The sequence below is a fragment of the Crocuta crocuta genome, unplaced genomic scaffold, assembly GCF_008692635.1.
Source record: "Crocuta crocuta isolate KB4526 unplaced genomic scaffold, BGI_CrCroc_1.0 scaffold466, whole genome shotgun sequence".
Lineage (NCBI taxonomy): Eukaryota > Metazoa > Chordata > Mammalia > Carnivora > Hyaenidae > Crocuta > Crocuta crocuta.
The window spans coordinates 3,849,992-3,869,420 of NW_027529672.1; the positions used below are offsets into that span (position 1 = coordinate 3,849,992).

Here is a 19,429-nt window from a genome sequence, read left to right on the forward strand (position 1 = left end):
GTCCCTCGCCCGCCCCCCCCCCCAATCTTTGACATTATTGGGACTCCGGAAATATGAGTCAGATGTAAAAGAGTTGACTTTTGATTAGCAGCCAGCTTGACCGTTTTAGTATGCAGGACACGCGTGTCCTGGCGTGTGACGTGAGCCGTGACTGCAGGCAGGCTCCTGCGCTCGGGGCCAGACTTCGTCCTGGAAGAGAAAGGGGGTTCGGGAACTGGGTGTCCAGCATTTCTGAGCATAAAATACTCACTTAAAAATTTTAGCCCTGGGGCGCCTGGGTGGCTCAGTTGGTTAAGCGTCCGACTTCGGCTCAGGTCATGATCTCACGGTTCGTGGGTTCAAGCCCCACGTCGGGCTCTGTGCTGACAGCTCAGAGCCTGGAGCTGCTTCATATTCTGTGTCTCCCTCTCTCTCTGACCCTCCCCTGCTCACGCTTTCTCTCTCTCTCTCAGAAATAAATAAAACATAAAAAATTTTTTAAAAAGTTAGCCCTAGAGAGTAACTTTTGAAGGCCAGCCTCGGGCCGGTGCATTTGAACGTGTTATGCAGAGACACCTGCCGTGACGGCCTTCTCCCCAGTTGTTCTCGTTGCTGTTTCTCATCTTTATTTACTTACTTCTATTTATTTTTTACGAAGAGATCTGCCCTCAGCCCATCGCACCTCTGAGAGGTCAGGTTCACGACCGGAGTGAAACACCCCATAAACAAATACCTCCACGCCGGGCCCTGAGATGTGCATGTGAGAAGTCAAAGTGCAGTTGTTGCTCTTAGGGAAACCGGAAGGAAATAAAGCTGTGACGTGGCCTAATCCGACGCTGTGTTTGCGCTCCAGACTGTGACAGGACATAGTTCGGAGGAAGCGTAACCTGTGTCTGTGCTCATTTTGTGAGACTCTCCGACTCTTGAGAAAAATTCGCTGTGAACCGCGAGCTAGCCGGGGGCGCAGGGAGACAGACGTGACAAGTCCCTGTGGCAGGGGACACGTGTCCCCACGCACGAGTGACGCTGTGCTCCGTTGAACACGGTAGAGCTCGCGTGGCAGCAGACGCCGTGGCACATCCGAGCCGTGTGTGTCATGAGCTTTATTCCCTTGGTCACTGCTGGGGTCCCACCTCCTCTCGCCTCCCCCAGGGATTCATGGTTGAAATGTCTCACTTCAGTCATTATCTCCCTCCAGCGGCCTCCGCGTGGGTCTCATTCCTCAGCCTCCACCCATCTGTCTCTTTCCTGTATTCTCAGAACTCCGTGCCGATCTTCCTCCTCCTTTTTGGCCTCTCTGTTCTTGTCAGGCCCATAGTCCTCCACCGGACCGTTCACTGCGTGGCTGGGCTCTCAAGCCTGGGTCCCGGACTTCTTACTCCCCTCTCCCTCCTCCGGGAGGCCGTTTTTTCAGCTGTGCGTCTCACCCCTTCCTCGGGCCCGGATGGCAGCCTAATGGTCATCGCACTCATTTCCGGCAACCATCTGCCCTAACGGTTAACACACTGGGCGGCTTGAAAGCCACTTTATTGTCCCGCGTTCAGGAGGCCAGGAATCCATATTGGGGTGTGGGCAGACTTGGTTCATTCCGGAAGCTCAGACGGAGAGCATGTTTGGTGCCTCTCTCGCGCCTGGTGTCTGTCCCTGGTCCCTGGCGCTCCTTGGCCTTGGCTGCACCCTTCCAGACTCAGCCTCCATCTTCACCAGGTCGCCTTCCCCCGTCTCCAAATCTCCCTCCCCGGTAAGGACACCTGTCCTTGGACCTAACCCCCCTCTGGCCCCTGCAGTCTAGTATGACGTCGTCTTGACATGATGACCCCTGCAAAGACCAAATAAGGTCACATTCGCAGGTTCTGGGGGTTAGGACCTCCACACATTTTTATGGAGGACACCGCTCAACCCACAGCAGTCAGGCTGTGGAGACCATACTTCCTGGAGACCATACTTCCTGGGGACCATACTTCCTGGGGACCATATTTCCTGGGGGCCATACTTCCTGGGGACCATACTTCCTGGCGACCATACTTCCTGGGGACCATACTTCCTGGCGACCATACTTCCTGGGGACCATATTTCCCGGAGACCATATTTCCCGGGGACCATACTTCCTGGAGACCATACTTCCTGGAGACCATACTTCCTGGGGACCATGAGGGTAGTAAGGTTACTACTTCATAAAACACTTGTATGCATATATTTATGTGCGTGTTGGTTAGTGAAGTAAAATGTATTTCTTATTTCAAAAACATTTTGAAACTTAAACTTTATTTTTCTATAATTATTTTTTAATTTTTTAAATGTTTTATTTATTTTTGAGAGAGAGAGAGAGAGACAGCATGAGCAGGGGAGGGTCAGAGAAAGAGGGAGACACAGATCCAAAGCAGGCTCCAGGCTCTGAGCTGTCAGCACAGAGCCCGACGCAGGGCTCGAACCCACCAACCATGAGATCATGACCTGAGCTGAAGTCGGACGCTTAACCGACTGAGCCACCCAGGCGCCCCTATTTACTTTTGAGAGAGAGACAAAACACAAGGGGCAGAGAGAGAGGGAGACACAGAATCTGAAGCAGCCTCCAGGCTCTGAGCTGTCAGACAGAACCCGACGTGGGGCTTGAACTCACAAACAGCGAGATCATGACCTGAGTCGAAGTTGGACGCTCAACGGACTGAGCCACTCAGGTGCCCATTTTATAATTTTTTTAAGGTTTATTTATTTACTTTGAGAGAGACAGAGACAGCATGAGTGGAGGAGGGGCAGAGAGAGAGGGAGAGAGAGATACCCAAGCAGGCTCTGCATCGTCAGTACAGAGCCCGATGTGGAGCTCGAACTCATAAAGCCATTGAGATCATGACCTGAGCAGAGAAACCAAAAGTCAGACACTTAACCGACTGAGCCACTCAGGTGCCCCTGAAACTTAAACTTTAAAAATCTGTCTGTAGGGGGCTGGGTGGCTCAGTCGGTTAAGCTTCCAACTTTTGCTCAGGTCATGATCTCATGGTTTGTGAGTTTGAGCCCCGCATTGGGCTTTATGCTGACCGTGCAGAGCCTGCTTGGGATTCTCTTTGTCTCCCTTTCTCTCTGCCCCTCCCCCACTCTCTCTCTGTCTCAAAATAAACAAACTCTAAAAAGTTGCCCCTGTGGCCTTTGGTAGGACTGCATCCCCCTTGCTCTCTTGAGGGGAAGGAGCAGACTCCCTGTCCTCCAGCCACATTTCCTACTTGCTCAATATACTCACCTATCCCCCTCTGCCACAGGGCATTTGCACCTGCTAATATGGCTGCTTGGAATGCTCTTCCTTCCCCTCTACCTGGATGACATCTTTCCTTTTTCATATCTGAGGGTAAATATCTGTGGACTTTATTCTCCATATTATGTTAATACTCTCATATTAGCTCTGTGTCTGGCCTCTAGTAAGTATTCGGTAATTAATGAGTCAATGAGTAATCCTCCCTGAATGAATCAATCTAAAGCTGTTGTAACCATGAGGGGGCTGCTGTGATGAGGCCTAGTCAGAGCTTTTAAAGGAAGCACCTGGCTTGGCTTGAGTACTTGCTAGGACACATGAGGGCATTACCTCCTTCTTAAAAATTCCTGGCAGGTGAACATCGTACATCGTTATCCCAGTACTACAGAAGAGGAGACTGAGGGTCAGAGTGGCCAGGCGACTTGCCCAGTGTGCTTCGATTTGGGCTCAGGTCAGCCTCATGCCCAAGGCCAGGCTGTCTGTGGTGGACGGTGGGTTTTCTGTTCCTTGGAGTGAAGACTGGAAACCAGATACTGAGTTAAGGCCTCAGAGATCAGATTCCTGCTATTTTAGGTCAGAGAAATAGGCCTGGTGGGGGGCTCCTATGTCTACCTGGGCTGTGGGAAGATTGCCTCCTGGGGGCCCCGTGGGCAGGGTGGAGGTGCCCCCTTACCTGTGGGTGGGCACGGGCGGCCGGCAGGGGTGGGCAGTGCCAGGCGACCCCAGCTCCGCGCTGCTGTCCGGCTCGTCGGCTCCTCACCAGGAACCTTTGCTTCCTCGGTGGAAGGAGGGCCGCAGCGTTGTGTCTGCTCACCCCGGAGTCTTGCTGCCAGAGTCCACCGAGACCAGGTCACTTGTGTCACAGGGGTGTGACACAGCGCCACGCTGTCCGGCCAGGGACGCCCGCGCTTGTGGGACCTGGAGATACGTGCTGCGGGGCGGGCATGGGTGTGGGGTCTGAAGACTCAGGGTCCCTTTCTTCCCTCCTTGCCTGTGACTCGGCCGAGCCCTTCCGGCTCCCCCTCTGGGACTGGTTCCGTCCCCTCGTGTGTAAGTTGTTCGAGATGAACTTGGTTCTGACCTACAGGGCCGCCACCAGCCCGGGAGTCAGGTAATGAGCACTGGCCCCGAGGCCCTGGGGGACCGCTCCCTCCTCCTCCTCGGGAGGAAGGCGGGCTGCGCGGGTCCCTCGGAGTTCCGGCGACAGCTGCCAGCCTCCTGGGGCGTCACATGAGCCGCATGGAGTCATCACAGCTGCCTTCTTATTAAAAGTAAAGGAAAGCTCAGTCTCCCTGCCAGAGAGAGGCCGTCTTGACCTTCACCTTGTAGGTCTTGGCTCCTCTGGTTACCTTTGTCGTGGCCCTGAGCACCTGTATCTTACCTGAGCGTGCCAGCGCTGTTTTAGACCCTTTATACGACAGGCCGGACTCTGGCCCGGGATGTTTGGCGCTCCTCCCGCCCTCAGTTCTGTGAAGCCATGTCGGGCTCCACGTACAAGACCGGAAACTGCACACGAGGCAGCCAGGAGCGTCTCCCCCCGTCGGCACCGTAAGGGGAGGTGATGCGCGGGAGAGGAGGCAGGAGCGCCCAGGCGCCCGCTCCCCGAGGCCTCCTGGCACCCAGGCGGCAGCCCCAGCTCCGGAGAAATGGCAGACTCCACGAGGCTTCGGGTCACTCCTGAACGGCCCCAGCCGCCTGGCGTTTCAGCCTTTGCTGTTGTGTGAGAGCTGGTACCCCGGGGTGCGAGGGAGTCCCCTGGCTGTTAGGAGAGTATTTAAAGCTGGAGTCAGGCAGCCGGTGGCAGGCCAGCCGCGGTGACCAGCTCTCACCACCTCTGGGGGCTCTGAACTCGCGCTGGCGGGCCCTGGGGGGGGGGTCCTCTCTGTCCCCCGGGGTCCTGCCTGCAATGCCGAGCCGCCTGCCTCGCCAGATGCCCGCTGTCCTGAGAGGCGAGCATCTACCCACACGAGAAGCTCGCAGGCTCCGGAGGAGCTTTACGCTCCGCGGTGCTTGCCCCCTGGAAATGCCAGGAGGGTGCCAGCGTCCCGCGTCCTCTCCGGGTCTGGGCCGCAGCGGCCGCCAGGGCCCTTTGTCCCTTGTGCAGAAGCAAGATGGGGATCGGGAGCTGGGTCTACAGGCCCGGACGGGGCGCACCACTAACCGGGGCTTAGACCCTACACACCTTCGGCGATTTGGGGCGCCAGGTGGCCATCGAAATATGCTCTCTGGTTACTGACGGACTCGGTCCGTATCTTTGCTGACAGTAGGTGGGCCGCTCCTCACTGCGGCAGTGGTGACAGATGCGTTCCCTGGTCAAGACCCCTGCTGCCCCCACTCACCGAATTCACCCACATCAGCACTCACCCGGTTGTCAGGCTGGGCTGGAAGGTAATTCACTGACATCAGAAGACATGCTTGTCCTCGCAGCAAGGGGCTGACGTCCCCGCTCAGTCCCTCTGTCTGTACAGTGGGCCATGGTGCCCAGACAAGCGCTGTGCCCTTGGGTTGACTTCTGTGAAGGGGCCTCCAGGCAGGCTTCCCTGGTTGAGAGTCTGAGCCTGCAGCCCTCTCCTGCCGGGAAGTGACAGATGGGTGCTTAGGGCACCGGAGACTTCTAGAAGGTGGCAGTCCACTACGGTTGTTGATTTACCGGGAAGATCTCTGCCTCTGGAGCCACAGCCAGGTCATCTGTAAACACAGCTTTCCTTTCCGCGTCAGCTGACGTGAGGATGGACAGAGTGGCTCGCTGACCCAGCTGCCAACCTGTAGTGCTCGACGATCATTTTGCAAATTCCTATTCTTAATAGGAATTTGAGGGTTTTCCCCCCTGAGGCAATAAGGGAAAAAGTCAAGTTGCTCACAAACTAATAAATCTTCTGAAGCCTCACATTCTGTGTTCTCATGAAACACACACCTCTTCTGCTGACCCAGTAGAAGGAAAATTACCATTTATTTGCCCTGATAAAAACAGGGTAATGTTTGTTGACATCTTTTGGTGCCAAGCCCTTCCGAAGAGATATTTGGGAGAGGCCTTCCCTGCTCTGGTCGTCCACTCCAGGGCTTAATTTTAACACGTGTAAGGTGCTTTGGGGAGCAGGGTTGGAGGGTGCCCTTCGGTGGATCCTCGGAAAACAAGCTCCCCCTCAGGGCAGGGAGCCAGGTCCTCCTCTCGCCAGGAGAGATTGAAGAAAGGAAGATGCTGGCATGACTCCCCACCACTTCACCCCATGCTCCCATGGGGGTGGAGGGAACGTTCTAGAACCTGAGATGATGAGACAGTGAGACTCCCTCGGCTGGGTCCTTCCTCCTTCAGTTCCCTTGGGTGTCTCAGTCTCTGTCTGTCTCAGCGATGGGAGACTTCCGTTGCCCTTAGAAATAATCTAAGTCTGATTTCCAAATGCTCTGAAGGGTGACTCAGCGTTTTCCCTGTCCTCGGTTCTCAGGTATGGAGACATGAGGAGGCAGATTGGCTTCGAAATCAGAGACATGTGGTACAACCTTGGTGAGTAGCGGAGCTTTCCGGACATCACGGTGACGGTCCTGAGTGTGTGGTGGGTGATGACGTTGGCCCCGGCTGTCAGTCCTCAGGCATCTGAAACATCCAAAGTGTTTCTCTTCCTCAGAGGGCAATTGCTACCTTTGCAATAACTGTTTCCTGTAAAGAAGAGATGGGAAGAAAATCTGATGGGGGCGGGGCGAATAGAAACATCCGTGGAGTGCCCTCTTAGGCCAGGCGAACACAGCTCTGCTTTGAAACCGTGTCCCGGCCTCGCTCGCATTCCCTCCCTTCCTCAGGCATCGAGCCATGCAGCTCACCTTCTTGTCCCACGTGCCACTGCTTGTAGTATTCAGTTTAATATGTTCTACCCTCACCTCAAAAGGGTTTTTTTGCCTACTCAGAACTGGACCCTGTATGTAGGTAAGCTGCCACCAGGTGGAGTTAGCATATCACGCTTGCGCACTGAAAATACTAGGGGATTCCGTGTGTTTAAGACGAGACATTAATGTAAGTATTTGTCACTACAAACTTCCCTCTTACTACTGCTTTTGCTGCATCTCAGAAGTCTCGGGATATTTTGTTGTCATTTTCATTTGCTTCAAGATATTTTCTGACTTCCCATTTCATGCCTTCTTTGACCCATCCTTTTGTTCAGCAGCAGGCTCTTTAATTTCTACACTTTGTGAATTTTCTAATTTTTCTTTTGTTACTGATTTCCGATTTCTTTCCATTGCAGCTGGAAAAGATACTTGGTACGGTTTGTCTCCTTAAATTTTGTTGTTATTGTTTTAAAGTTTATTTATTTTGAGAGATAGAGAGACAGAGCACATGAGTGGAGGGGGCAGGAAAGAGAGGGAAAGAGAGAGAATCCCAAGCTAGCTCCACGCTGCTAGCACAGAGTCCAGTGTGGGGTTTGAACCCAGAAACTATGAGATCGTGACATGAGCCAGACTGAGCCACCTGGGCACCCCTCCATAAATTTGTTAAGAATTGTTTTATGACCTAAGATGTGATACATCCTGAGGAACGTTCCATGTGCCCTTGAGAAGAATGTTATTCTGCTGCTCCTAAGTGGAATGTTCTGTGTGTCTGTTACATCCATTGGGTGTATAGTGTTGGCTTCACTAGTAAATATAACCCAACTGAACACCTCAAGGAACTAGAGAAAGAACAAAGCTTAAGGTGAGCAGAAGGAGGAAAACAATAAAGATGAGAGCAGAAATAAATGAAATAAAGAAGAGAAAAATAGTCGAAAAATTCAACACAACTAGTGTTCTTTTTTTTTTTTAAAGATAACAAAATTGACCAACCTCTAGCCAGATGAACTAGGAAAAAAGGAGAGAAGACTTAAGCAAATAAAACTGGAGGTGAAATAAAACCATTAAAACTGATACCATAGAAATTAAAAGGATCAAAAGAGACTCCTGTGAGTCATTATATACCAACAAATTGTACAGCCTAGAAGAAATGATAAATTCCTAGAAACGTAAAGCCTACCAAGACTGCATTATAAAGATATAGAAAAATTGAACAGACAAATGACAGGTAATCTGCAATCAAAAACTTCCCAGAACAAAAAACCTACGGCAAGATAACTTCACTGGTGAATTCTGTACAACATTTAAAGAAGAATTAATGCCAATCCTTCCCAGACTCTTCCAAAACATCGAAGGGAAGGGAACACTTCCAAACTCATCTTAGGATGCGAGCACTACCCTGGTACCAAAGCCAGATAAAGACACTACAAGAAAACTGTAGGTGACTATCTCTGATGTGAATGTAGATGTAAAAATCCTCAAGAAAATACTAGCAAACTAAGTCAGCAGTGCTTTAATAGGATCATAACACATGATCAAATGGGAGTTAACCCTGGGATGCAAGGATGGTTGAACATACACAAATTAACACAAGTGATACATGACATTAACAGAATGAAGTATAAAAGTCATGTGATTTTTCAGTAGATACAGAAAAAGCATTTGATGAAATTTAACACCTTTTTGTGTTAAAAACTCAACACACTAGGTATAGAAGTAATGTAGCTTACCATAATAAAGGTCACATGTGACAAGACCACAGCTAATATACTCAGGGGCAAAGAACTGCAAGCTTTTCTTATAAGATCTAGAACACATCGTCACTCCTGTTCAACATAGTACCGGAAGTCTTGGCCGGAGAAATTCGGCAAGAAAAAGCAATAAAAGCCATCTAGATCACAAGGGAAGAAGTGAAATTATCTGTTTGTAGACGACCTGATCTTTTATGTAGGAAACTGTAAAGACTCCCCCACAAACACTGTTAGAACTAATAAATTCAGAATAGTTGCAAGATACAAAATCAACACCCAAAAATCAGTTGAATTTCTATACACTACCAACAAATTCTCTGAAAAGTAAATTAAGAAAATGATCCCATTTCTAATAGGGTCAAAATGAATAAAAACCTTAAGCGAGGTGGTGAAAGACCTGAACACTGAAAGGTACACAATGTTAATGACAGAAATTAAAGAAGAAACAAGTAAATGGTAAAGACTTCTCATCTTTGTTGATTAGAAGACTCGATATTGTTAAAATGTCCATATTACCCAAAGCAGTCTGTAGGTTCAGTTTTATCTCCATCAAAATCCCAATGGCATTTTTCAGACCTTGAAAAAATAATGCAAAAATTCGTATGGAACCACAAATGATCCTGTGTAGCTAAAACAGTTCTGAGAAAGAACAAAAGGCATCATACTTCCTAATTTGAAAATACATTCCAAAGCTAGAGGAATCAAAACACTGTAGTACTGGCATAAAGGCACAGACCAACGGAACAGAATAGAGAGCCCCGAAATAAGCCTGCACATATGCAGTCCACTGATCGTTGGCAAAGGAGCCTAGAATATGGGGAAAGGATCATCACTTTAATAAAAAGTGTTGTAAAAATAGGATATCCACATGCAACAGAATGAAACTGGATCCTAATCTTCCATCCTACCCCAAAATCAACTCATAATGGACTCATGATTTATTTATTTTTTCATTTTTTTAACGTTTTTATTTATTTTTGAGAGAGAGAGAGAGAGAGACAACATGAGCAGGGGAGGAGCAGAGAGAGAGGGAGACACAGAAGTCGAAGCAGGCTCCAGGCTCCGAGCTGTCCGCACAGAGCCTGATGCGGGGGCACAAACTCATGAACCATGAGATCATGACCTGAGCTGAAGTAGGATGCTTAACCAACTGAGCCCCCAGGTGCACGTGGACTAAAGATTTGAACATAAGATTGCCAAACCTCAAAACTCTAAAGAAACCGTAGGAGAAAAGCTTCTTCATATTGGTCCTGGCAATGATTTCTTGGAAATGACAACAAAAGTAAAAATAGACAAGTAGGATGAATGACATCAAACTAAAAGAGCCGGCACCGTAATGGAAACGATCAGCAAAATGAAAAGACAGCCTGTGGAATGGGAGAAAATTTGGAAACCATATTATCTGCTAAGGAATTAATTTCCGAAATGGATAAAGAACTCCTACAGCTTAGTAGCAGAAACACCCAATTTAAAAACGGGCAAAGAGCTTGAGTCAACATTTCTCCGGGGAAGAAATACAAATGGCCAATAGGTTTGTGAAAAGATGTGCAACATCACTCATCACCAGGGAAATGCAAATCGAAACCACAGTCAGAGACCCCCTCGCACCTGTTAGGATGGCTATTATGAAAGAAATAAAGGTAACAGGTGTCAGCCAGGGTGTACAGAAGTTTGAACACTTGCACAGGTCGGTGGGAATGTAAGATGAACTGTGGAAAACAGCATGGAGGTTTCTCAAAAACTTCAAAACAGAGCTACCGTATGATCCAGCAATTTGCCCTACTGGGTATACATCCACATGAATTGAAATCAGTCTTGATGAAGTATCTGCATTCCCACATTCACTGTAGCATTATTTGCAACAGCCAGATATGGAAACAACCTAAGTGCCCACTGATGGATGGATGGATGAAGAAAATGTGGTAAATCTATACAATGAAATATTATTCAGCTTCATTTAAAAGGAAGAAAAACAACAAAGGAAATCTTGCCATATGCAAAAACATGGATGGACATTACGCTAAAGGCAAAAAACAAAACAAAACTAAACAAAAAACCAGTCACAGAAAGACAAATACTGCATGATTCCACTTTCAAAAGAGCCAAACTCCTAGAAGCAGAGAATGGAATGGTGGTTGCCAAGAGCAGTGGTGAGGGGGGAGGAGGCAGGAACGAGGAGATGTTGGTCACAGGGTACAAATGTTTAGTTATTCGAGATGAAGAAGTTCTAGAGATCTGCTATACAACATAAGACCCAAAGTTAATGGCACTGTGTTCTACATTTAAAAATTTGTGAAGAGGGTAAATCTCATCTTAGGCGTTCTTCCCACAATAAACAATAAAAAGAAAAGAATATCATTAATAACATTTTAGTAACTAATTAAAATTATGTGGAATTCTCTATTAAAATGTTAGTCTCTATGCCATGCAATTCTATTATGATAAGCTCTTTAAAGGAATAATCCCTGATAGCTCAGTGTCCTGTCCACCAGGTTGGATGTGTCCTTTATGAGCCTATCCTTTCTCCTAGTGGAGATGAATGTCTTCCTGGCACCTAGTCTCTACTCTCAGCTTTGTGCCGAGGTGTCTGGGCCTCTTTCTTCAGCCTCACGGATGGTCCTGTGTCAGATTTCAGGGACGTTTCCTGCCTGAGCCCCCTGGGCTGTGCATACTTCGCTCAGCTTGCCCCATGAAGCCTGTGGTGGCTAAGAAGGACCTCCTCTCTCCCCTCTCCCCAGTGAGTCTGTTCTCTCCAAGGAGGCAGGGTCTGTCCACGTCTCTCTCTAGTTGCCCACGACACCCGGGTTTCCTTTGTCCCCCCAGGGCCAGGGCAATTCCGATAGATTCTTGCTCTCCATGTAGTGGCTGGAGAGCTTGGCTAGAAAGATGTCCTGACGTATCCATATTCCCCCAGAAGAATGAAACGGGGTGATAAAAATTGAACACGGTTTTCCGTGAAGGTGAGGAACTGGTCCCCATCGTCCTCCTGAAGACCCTTCAAGCAAACAGGGGTGGGGGTTTGAAGGGCCACGCCTGCAATTCCGCTTTGCGATCTGCAAGTTCTTGGGAGCTCGTTTCCAACCAGAGCCAGATTTTCTCACCAGATGCTTTGACTCCTAATTCTCCTTGAGTTCCCAGATGTCGGCAAACATGTACAGGGCGGCCCTGTCCCATCTCTAGGGAAAGTTCAAATTTCCAAATATCCTTTGTCCATCTGTGTGAAAGATGGAGTCTTTTTCAAATGGGTCTTTACATGGAAAAATAAATGCAGAAATCCTTGAGGGAAATATACTAAAAGACACTCTGTGTATAATACGCATGACATCAAAAGTGTGGTGAAACATGAACACCAACTGGATTCTCAGTGGAATATAAAACTCCAGCGCGGAAGCTCCCAGGTGGTGATGAAGAGCTGGTCGGAATGGCTGCGTCTGCTCACGCTGTCAGTGGATGTAGATAATGCACCCTGCAGACCACATGGGTCTCCAGAACTTGAAGAGACATGTCAATGCAAGTGATTTTGCTGTAGCAGCTTAAATGCCCAGAATCTGAATTCTGGCTCCAGGTGGTCAAAGAGCCTCCGGCGTCTCCAACACCGAGCCTTCCAGCTGCCGCCCTGCGCCTGGTCTACTACCATCCCCCCTGGGGAGAGAGGAAGTGCCTTGGCTCCGAGGGAAGACACTTGAGGAATCCCTAATGGAGTCTTCTTCCTTCCTTGGCTCGGCCTGGCTGTGTGGCCTCAGTCACGTGGCCCAGTCTCTCTGGGCTTCCATCAGGTTTCCAGGCTGTAAGATGAAGAGGTTGGACTGAAGTTTTCAAGAGCCTTCCAATCCTGATGCTCTGTAATTCTTTACGTACGTACGATGATCTCAGTAATGAAATGCCAAGACTTCTGGAACAAGGAAGAGGGCCATTCATGATTCATTTTAATTGATCACGCTGTGACAGAGGCATTTGTCACTTGCCCTGACTGGACAGCCACTGCAGGACCCACGCCAGGAAGAGGCCAAGTGCAGCCCCATTAGAGAGAGTAGAGAACAGGGCAGAAAGGGACATTCAGAGAGGCAGCACGGAGGGAGTGCTCTCTGCTGGGCAGGAGGGGAGCCAAGCCTCTTCTAGGTGCCACCGTCCACTGGGCAGATTCTCTGAGCTCCACCTGCCGCCCCCCTGCCTGAGAGCCTTCCGGGCCGGCTCTCACACATCAGCCCTTCCTAGGAGAGTGGCCACACCTTCTTGTGACTGGTTCAAGTTCACCTCCCAGGTACAAACTGTGAGCTCTGTGTTTGCCCCAACAGGAGAGTTTTAGGTTTGGTGTGGCCATGTTCCATCCTGCAAGAGCCTGATGGTTTCTACATTATTCCAGAAAACTAGAGGCATCCACCCCGGCAGATATTTAGAATGATGGTTATTAACACATTAAAATGCTTTTCTCTTGGTTGACAAATAGTTGCTGCCCCAACTCAGTCCACCGTGGCCCCTTAGTGCTCCCCCGAGACCCCTCTCTTCGATGTGCCCTCCCCCCACTAAAGGGTCACTGGCTGGCATGGAAGGAGACTCCAAAACTCAGCTCAAACCACGGCTGAACTGACTGATGGGCACTCCTGCCTTTCCAGCTCTGTCTATAAATATTAGTCTATAAAAATTATGTTCCTGGTCACCTGTGTCGTCAGTCCCTGGGTTGACCACCATTTGAAAGTGGCCCCATTTCATTTTTCCATTTCCATGATTGCTGTGAAGGAAGGTGAGATGGGCCCAGGGCTATACGAGCTTCTTTGCCATGCTGACTCCAGGCCCTGGGGAAGGCTCGACCTTCTGAGGATGCACCCTTAGGTGTAAGTCAGATCTTTAAAAAACCGTTTTCGAGTGTTGAGTTCCCTTGACATTATGTGTCATTATGCTCCAAATAGGCTGAGTCAAGCGGGAGGTCTTTGATTTGCGACGCAGTAAAGGAGGCAGTGAAGAAAGCAAATGTCCCATTTCATCTTGGCAGTTGCTGATTTGAATGCAGTGATTAATGTAAAAGATCTGTGTTTTGCAGCTTTTCAGCCACTAATATTGAACGTTGTCTCTGGCTTGAGAAGCGGCCAAGAGGTCAAATATAAACCATGACCTCGGTCAATGAAGGGCAGGAATCTGGTAACAGCAGGAAATCACCAACCGGCATGAGTGGGTTCCTTGCTTATAAAATAATTAAATTACTTTTGAAAATTAAAAATAAAAAGATGTAATAAAAGTGTCAGCAGCCCAAAGGATCTGCCCCCAAGAAGCCCCTCAGAACAGCTAAGAATATCTCCATGGGGTCACCTGAGGCAGCCTGGCTCTTTCTTGCTGCGAATCTCAGGTATCGGAGCCTGCTGATAGTGTCCCTGCCATGGCCACCATTCTGGAAACTTCCCCAAGATGTGCACAACCTATTTTCTATGCAGCTTTTTTTTAATTATTATTATTATCAGGCTCAGGTTTGGAAACATATTGGCAGGTTGATCTAGCCCACTCTGGAAGAAAATACAAATAGAAGTCAGATATATTTATCATTCTACAATTAGTCACCTATCACTCGATCAGGGTTAAGCCTGTCAAAAGTTCACAAATCACAGGAGTAAAATCAATAAATCGCTGGAGTAGTAATGAGTAAAGTTTTATTGTGCACATCCCAAAAGATGGTTTATGAATAAGGAGCACTCAAACTGATACACAGAAGGAGGCTCAGAGGTATGTCATTATAAAGAAGCGTATATAGTTTCTGGATGGCTCATTCAGTTAAGCCTCTGACTCTTGGTACAGGCTCAGGTCATGATCTCGCAGTTCCTGAGTTCGAGCCCCGAGTCAGGCTCTGTGCTGTCAGCTCAGCTGTGCTGATCTCAGCTGTGCTGATTCTCTCCCTCCCTTTATCTCTCTGGCCCTCCCCCATTTGCACGCTCGCGCACTCTCTCTCAAAATAAATAAATAAAAATATTCTTAAAAGAAGCTTATATAGTGAGAGCAGTGACAATTTACTGGTTATAATATTAGTGATTGGTTATTGTTTTAGAATTCTCTTCAATGAGAGGGAACTGGTTAGTGGTTACCTCATGTCAACCTTGGAAAATATTTTTTTGTGTGTTGGTTTTGCTTATGATTTCCAGAGGCATAAGCAAGAAGTGAGTCGGGTCAGGTTAGCCTCATCCAATAAGATAAATGAAGCTTTGCTTGTATGACTAAACTGATCTTCTCTGCTCAGGGAATGGTCGAGGCTGGTCTCCATTTGTTTTTGATTTTAACAAGCGAATGCTCCATGAGACTATTTCTTCCCCGAGTCTTTGCGATAATACGAGTGGTACCTGGAAATGGGTGTCTCGGATCTCCCCTCCAAGCAGAGCTTCAGAGCAGGGATCTGGGGTCTGCTCTGCTGGATTTAATGCAGGCGCCGACTCGGCGCTGCCCCAGGGGACGGAGCAGCATGCTTTCCCCCTCCCAAGCCTGTCACATTTTGAGTCAGAAAGGAGAAATCAAAAGCACAGTCTCTCCAAAAGCAGGACAGGGAGGTGGGGAATGTGCTTATTTACTGAGCTGTTGCGTTATTTATCAAAGCGTGCTCCGGAAGCAGGGGCCAGAGCACCTGATCTCACCGCGACAGCACCGCCTCCACTTCCATTTTGTTTATTACATGTGGCAGACTGGCGGGCGGGGTGCAGAGGGTCCTGGGAGCCGGCGGGCTCACCCCGAGATCTGTATCGGCCGGGTTTGGGCCCTGATAGCTTTCATTCAGGGGGTCCCTCCGTGGATGGTTCTGCGGACTGGACAGATGATGTGCTCTCATTAAATCCCACATGCAGTGAGGCCTTATCAATTTGACTACATGATGGAAATTTTTGCCCAATCTACCTTTGTGTCTATGGAGATTTTACTGGGGTAAGACTGGGGTTAATGTCCAGGAATTTTGGACCCTCATGGTTGTAAAGAGGTCGTCCAAATACCCAGGGAGAGGCTGCTGTCAGGTGAGGACTTGGCTTTCCGGAGAGAGCACAGCCCAGTGTCCAGAGCAGACCGGGGAGGGGGGCAATTCTGTAACTGGAAGAAAGATTCTCGGTGGGTTTTAAAAAATTGGGGTGTTGTAACTAGGAAATTGGCAAGGTGACCCAAGGTCAAGTATCCTCATGGTGATCTGATAATTTTCTTTGTCTCAAAAGGGGGGGAAAGTGCATCCTTTTTTCTCGAAGTCTATGCCACCACAAGAGTCACCTTGATCCTCATTGATTCCAAACCTGAGTTCATCATTAAATTTGAGCAAGATATATGCTCCAGGGGAAATCCATAATGCAAATGTCCCCACCCCCCAAAAAAGGGAAAAAAGAAAACAGGGATAAAAGAAACGAACGAGGGATGCTGGAGAATACCTGGGTCACGCTCACCTTGACCATTTGTGTTTGCAAAAGTTAAATCCCCGGGGCTGTCGCTCCAGGTAGATTCAGCACTGGCCCCTGGCCAGGCTCCTGCATTGATGGGGAAGGTCAATAATCGAAGATCAGAAAACCATCGTTCTGGTAACTTATTTTTCCAGTCCTTGCATCGGCGACCTCTTGTTCCCACCCTATATTTCCCTGCCAGCTGGGAGCCGTAAGGGCCGTCGGTGACAGACAGAGCACTCTGTGACACTCAAATCGTGTTGATGAACGACTCGGTGTCACTGTCATCTGTTTTCTGAAACACTGGCTCTGACATTTTTTCAGCATAAGACAAGAAAAGTGTCACCTGCGAGACTGAATATAATAGCATTTTTAAGAGAATGCTTTGCCACAGCTACGTGCCTTTCAGAGACATTAAGCATTGGAGGAAATGATAAGAATCACATTATTAGCACCTTTAGTCCAAATATTACTTATTTATGTAAGATTTTCTTTATATCCAGTTCCTTACTGAAGGTTACATTTTGTAAATGTTTCCACTTAATATAAATTGCAGAAATCTATTAATCTAGGCTCTATTATGACGCTTATGTACTTTGTTAAGTGTGGTTATTTATAATAGCCAAATTTGTTTAATGTTCTCTTTGCAGAAATCTGTGTTAGCCAGGTTGTTTAGAGGATCCATTCTACTTCCTGAGTGTGTGGAAATAGGAGAAAGATTGATTAACTGTGGGTAAATTGCTAGTGTTAATAACAAATTGTCACAAATGAGATTTCCAGATATTCTCTCTCCCAGCCCTGTTGTAGCTCAACGGGTACTTTGATCAATGTGATATAATTGTCTATTTGTGAGATGGCATTTATCTTACATAACATCTAAGTCATGACTACAGGCTTTCTATTGGATGGATATTTTAATAGCTTCCCTTACAACATTTAGAATACAGTCCACTTCTTACACTAAAGGCTGAACACATTCAAAATACCTGCAGGTGAGAAATGGGTGCACGTTCCCCACTATCCTGACATTCAAACTCACACTAATCTGTGTGGTTTTGTTTGGTCCGTTGAAGCTCATTTTAAAATCCTGTTTTTAAAAGAATTGTTCTGAATAATGTATTTCTGTGTTTAAGGTCAACACAAGATAAAGTTCATTCCAGAAATGGTCGGCCCGATATTAGAAATGACATTAATTCCTGAGACAGAACTGCGCAAAGCCACCATCCCTATCTTCTTTGATATGATGCAGTGTGAATTCCATTCGACGCGAAGCTTCCAGATGGTAAGGACATAGTAGGTGTGTGGTAAGTGGCTTGGGGAAAAGATGAACAATCCTGAAAACCTTGAAAAAGACTTATAAATGGCTCTGGAGTTAAAGATGTTGACATAGAAAAACCCTAGGACTTTCCTGTTGAAGAAGCCTATCATCCTTTGTCTTCATCTTTAGAGAGAAGAATTCTCAATTATTAGCCTTTACTTATTTTCATCTGGATTTGCGTACACATTAAACCCTGGATAAAATCTCTTTCCATCTCCCCTCCCCCGATATGTACCCTTGAACGTTTAACCAAATGTTATTCTCTCAGACTGCCTGCTTCCTACCAACTTGTGTTATTTTCAGGTCGAAAGTCTCTGCTTTTTTTTCTTTTACATGTGTATGGATCCTTGTGCAGTGAAACTGATAGAATTCCTCCAAGAAAGCCTATGTAAAGTGCTCAGAAAACATACTGTATCAATAGGAAAGACAAAATCTGAATACTTATGTTGGAGGAATAACAAAATCTCCTTCCCTGGATCCCATGAAAATAAGGATGGTGTTTACATTTCCACCGGTGCGCCCAGGCTCACCTGCATGAACGTACAGTGGCTTCTCTGTCCTGCGCGCAGCTGGGCTGGCTGGGAGGCTCCGCAGGAGGTGAGGCAGGAACCCAAATGATAGTTGGCTCCCCCATACTGAACGGAACCTTGACTTAAATACTCTAGTGATTCAAGCAAGTGAGTACCCACTTGACACAGATTTTTGCAGAATTTGAAGAAAACCAAGACTGCCTCAGAGCAGCCTAATTGTAATGGATCTGATAGTTAACGGGTTGATTTTCCTTCCCCACCTTTATACTTTCTAGCCCATAGATTTTGAAGAGTTTCATATTTTTCCACTGGTCAGGCTTCATTATTATGGCATGAAGGTGGTGGCCGTGAAGAAGAATTTTGCTGTTTTCTAGAGCAAAACACAGACACAAAGCTAAAAGGAAGCCTGCTCTGTGCCTGCGGGTTGGGTTTGAACACTGACATCAGGTACCCGTGCTTTCCGGCTTAGCCTGGCGCTACCTGGACGTCCCGCAACTCACCAAATGTCTTTAGTCTTTGATTCAGAGCTGTAATATTGGTACAGAATGGAATCTGCTTCGAAAAGATGTGAGAAGGGGCGCCTGGGTGGCTTAGTCGGTTAAGCGTCTGACTTTCGCTTGGGTCATGATCTCGCGGTTCGTGGGTTCGAGCCCCGCGTCGGGCTCTGTGCTGACTGCCAGCTCAGAGCCTGGAGCCTATTTCAGAGTCTGTGTCTCCCTCTGTCTCTGACCCTCCCCTGCTCACGCTGTCTTTCTCTCTCCTAGAAATAAATAAAAATATTTTTTAAAAAAAGTTGCTGATGAGCAATTTAAAAAAAAAAAGAAAAGATGTGAGAAGTGAATAAAATAAACCTGTAAAGAGCACTGCCCGCCCACCTCCCTTCCCTTCCCTCCCCTCCCCTTCCCTTTTGATTCCTTCATCAACTCTGTTTCCTTCTTTCTTTTCTTCCTCCCTTTCTATCCTTCTTTCCTTCCTTCCTTCCTCTGTTTCTCCCTTCCTCCTTCCTTTCTTTCTCTCTTTCCATAGCAGAAGACGGCTTCCTTATGTTTATTTATTTATAAAATTAAAGACATTGTTTTAACAGAATAGCTGTTTTATTCCTCTGGTTCAAGATCAGTCTTTATAATGTAATATTGGAAACATTGTCCACATGTTTTTGGTTTTGTTCGGCAATCCATCAGATGCCTCTTTCTTGATGACAGCGTAGTAACCGTGATTTTTATGATGGCATAACATTTCATAGAATAAAATGGATAATCTTCTCTTTTTAAACTTTTTTTAAAGTGTATTTATTTATTTTGAGAGAGAGAGAGAAAGTGGAGGAAAGGCAGAGAGAGAAGATGAGAGAGAGAATCCCAAGCAGGCTTCATACCAGCAAGCAGATCCCTCTGTGGGGCTCGAACTCA

General features: G+C 47.4%; 1 protein-coding gene across 1 annotated transcript in view; it reads left to right on the top strand.

Annotated features, from left to right (window-relative positions):
• The window catches only part of DOCK1 (dedicator of cytokinesis 1), a 462,145-nt gene that overhangs the window by 361,212 nt on the left and 81,504 nt on the right, over window positions 1-19,429 (top strand). The window contains exons 32-33 of the mRNA XM_077762917.1: window positions 6,667-6,725; window positions 17,309-17,457. Of these exons, the coding sequence (XP_077619043.1) occupies window positions 6,667-6,725; window positions 17,309-17,457 (208 nt within the window). The remainder of the gene's footprint in view (window positions 1-6,666; window positions 6,726-17,308; window positions 17,458-19,429) is intronic.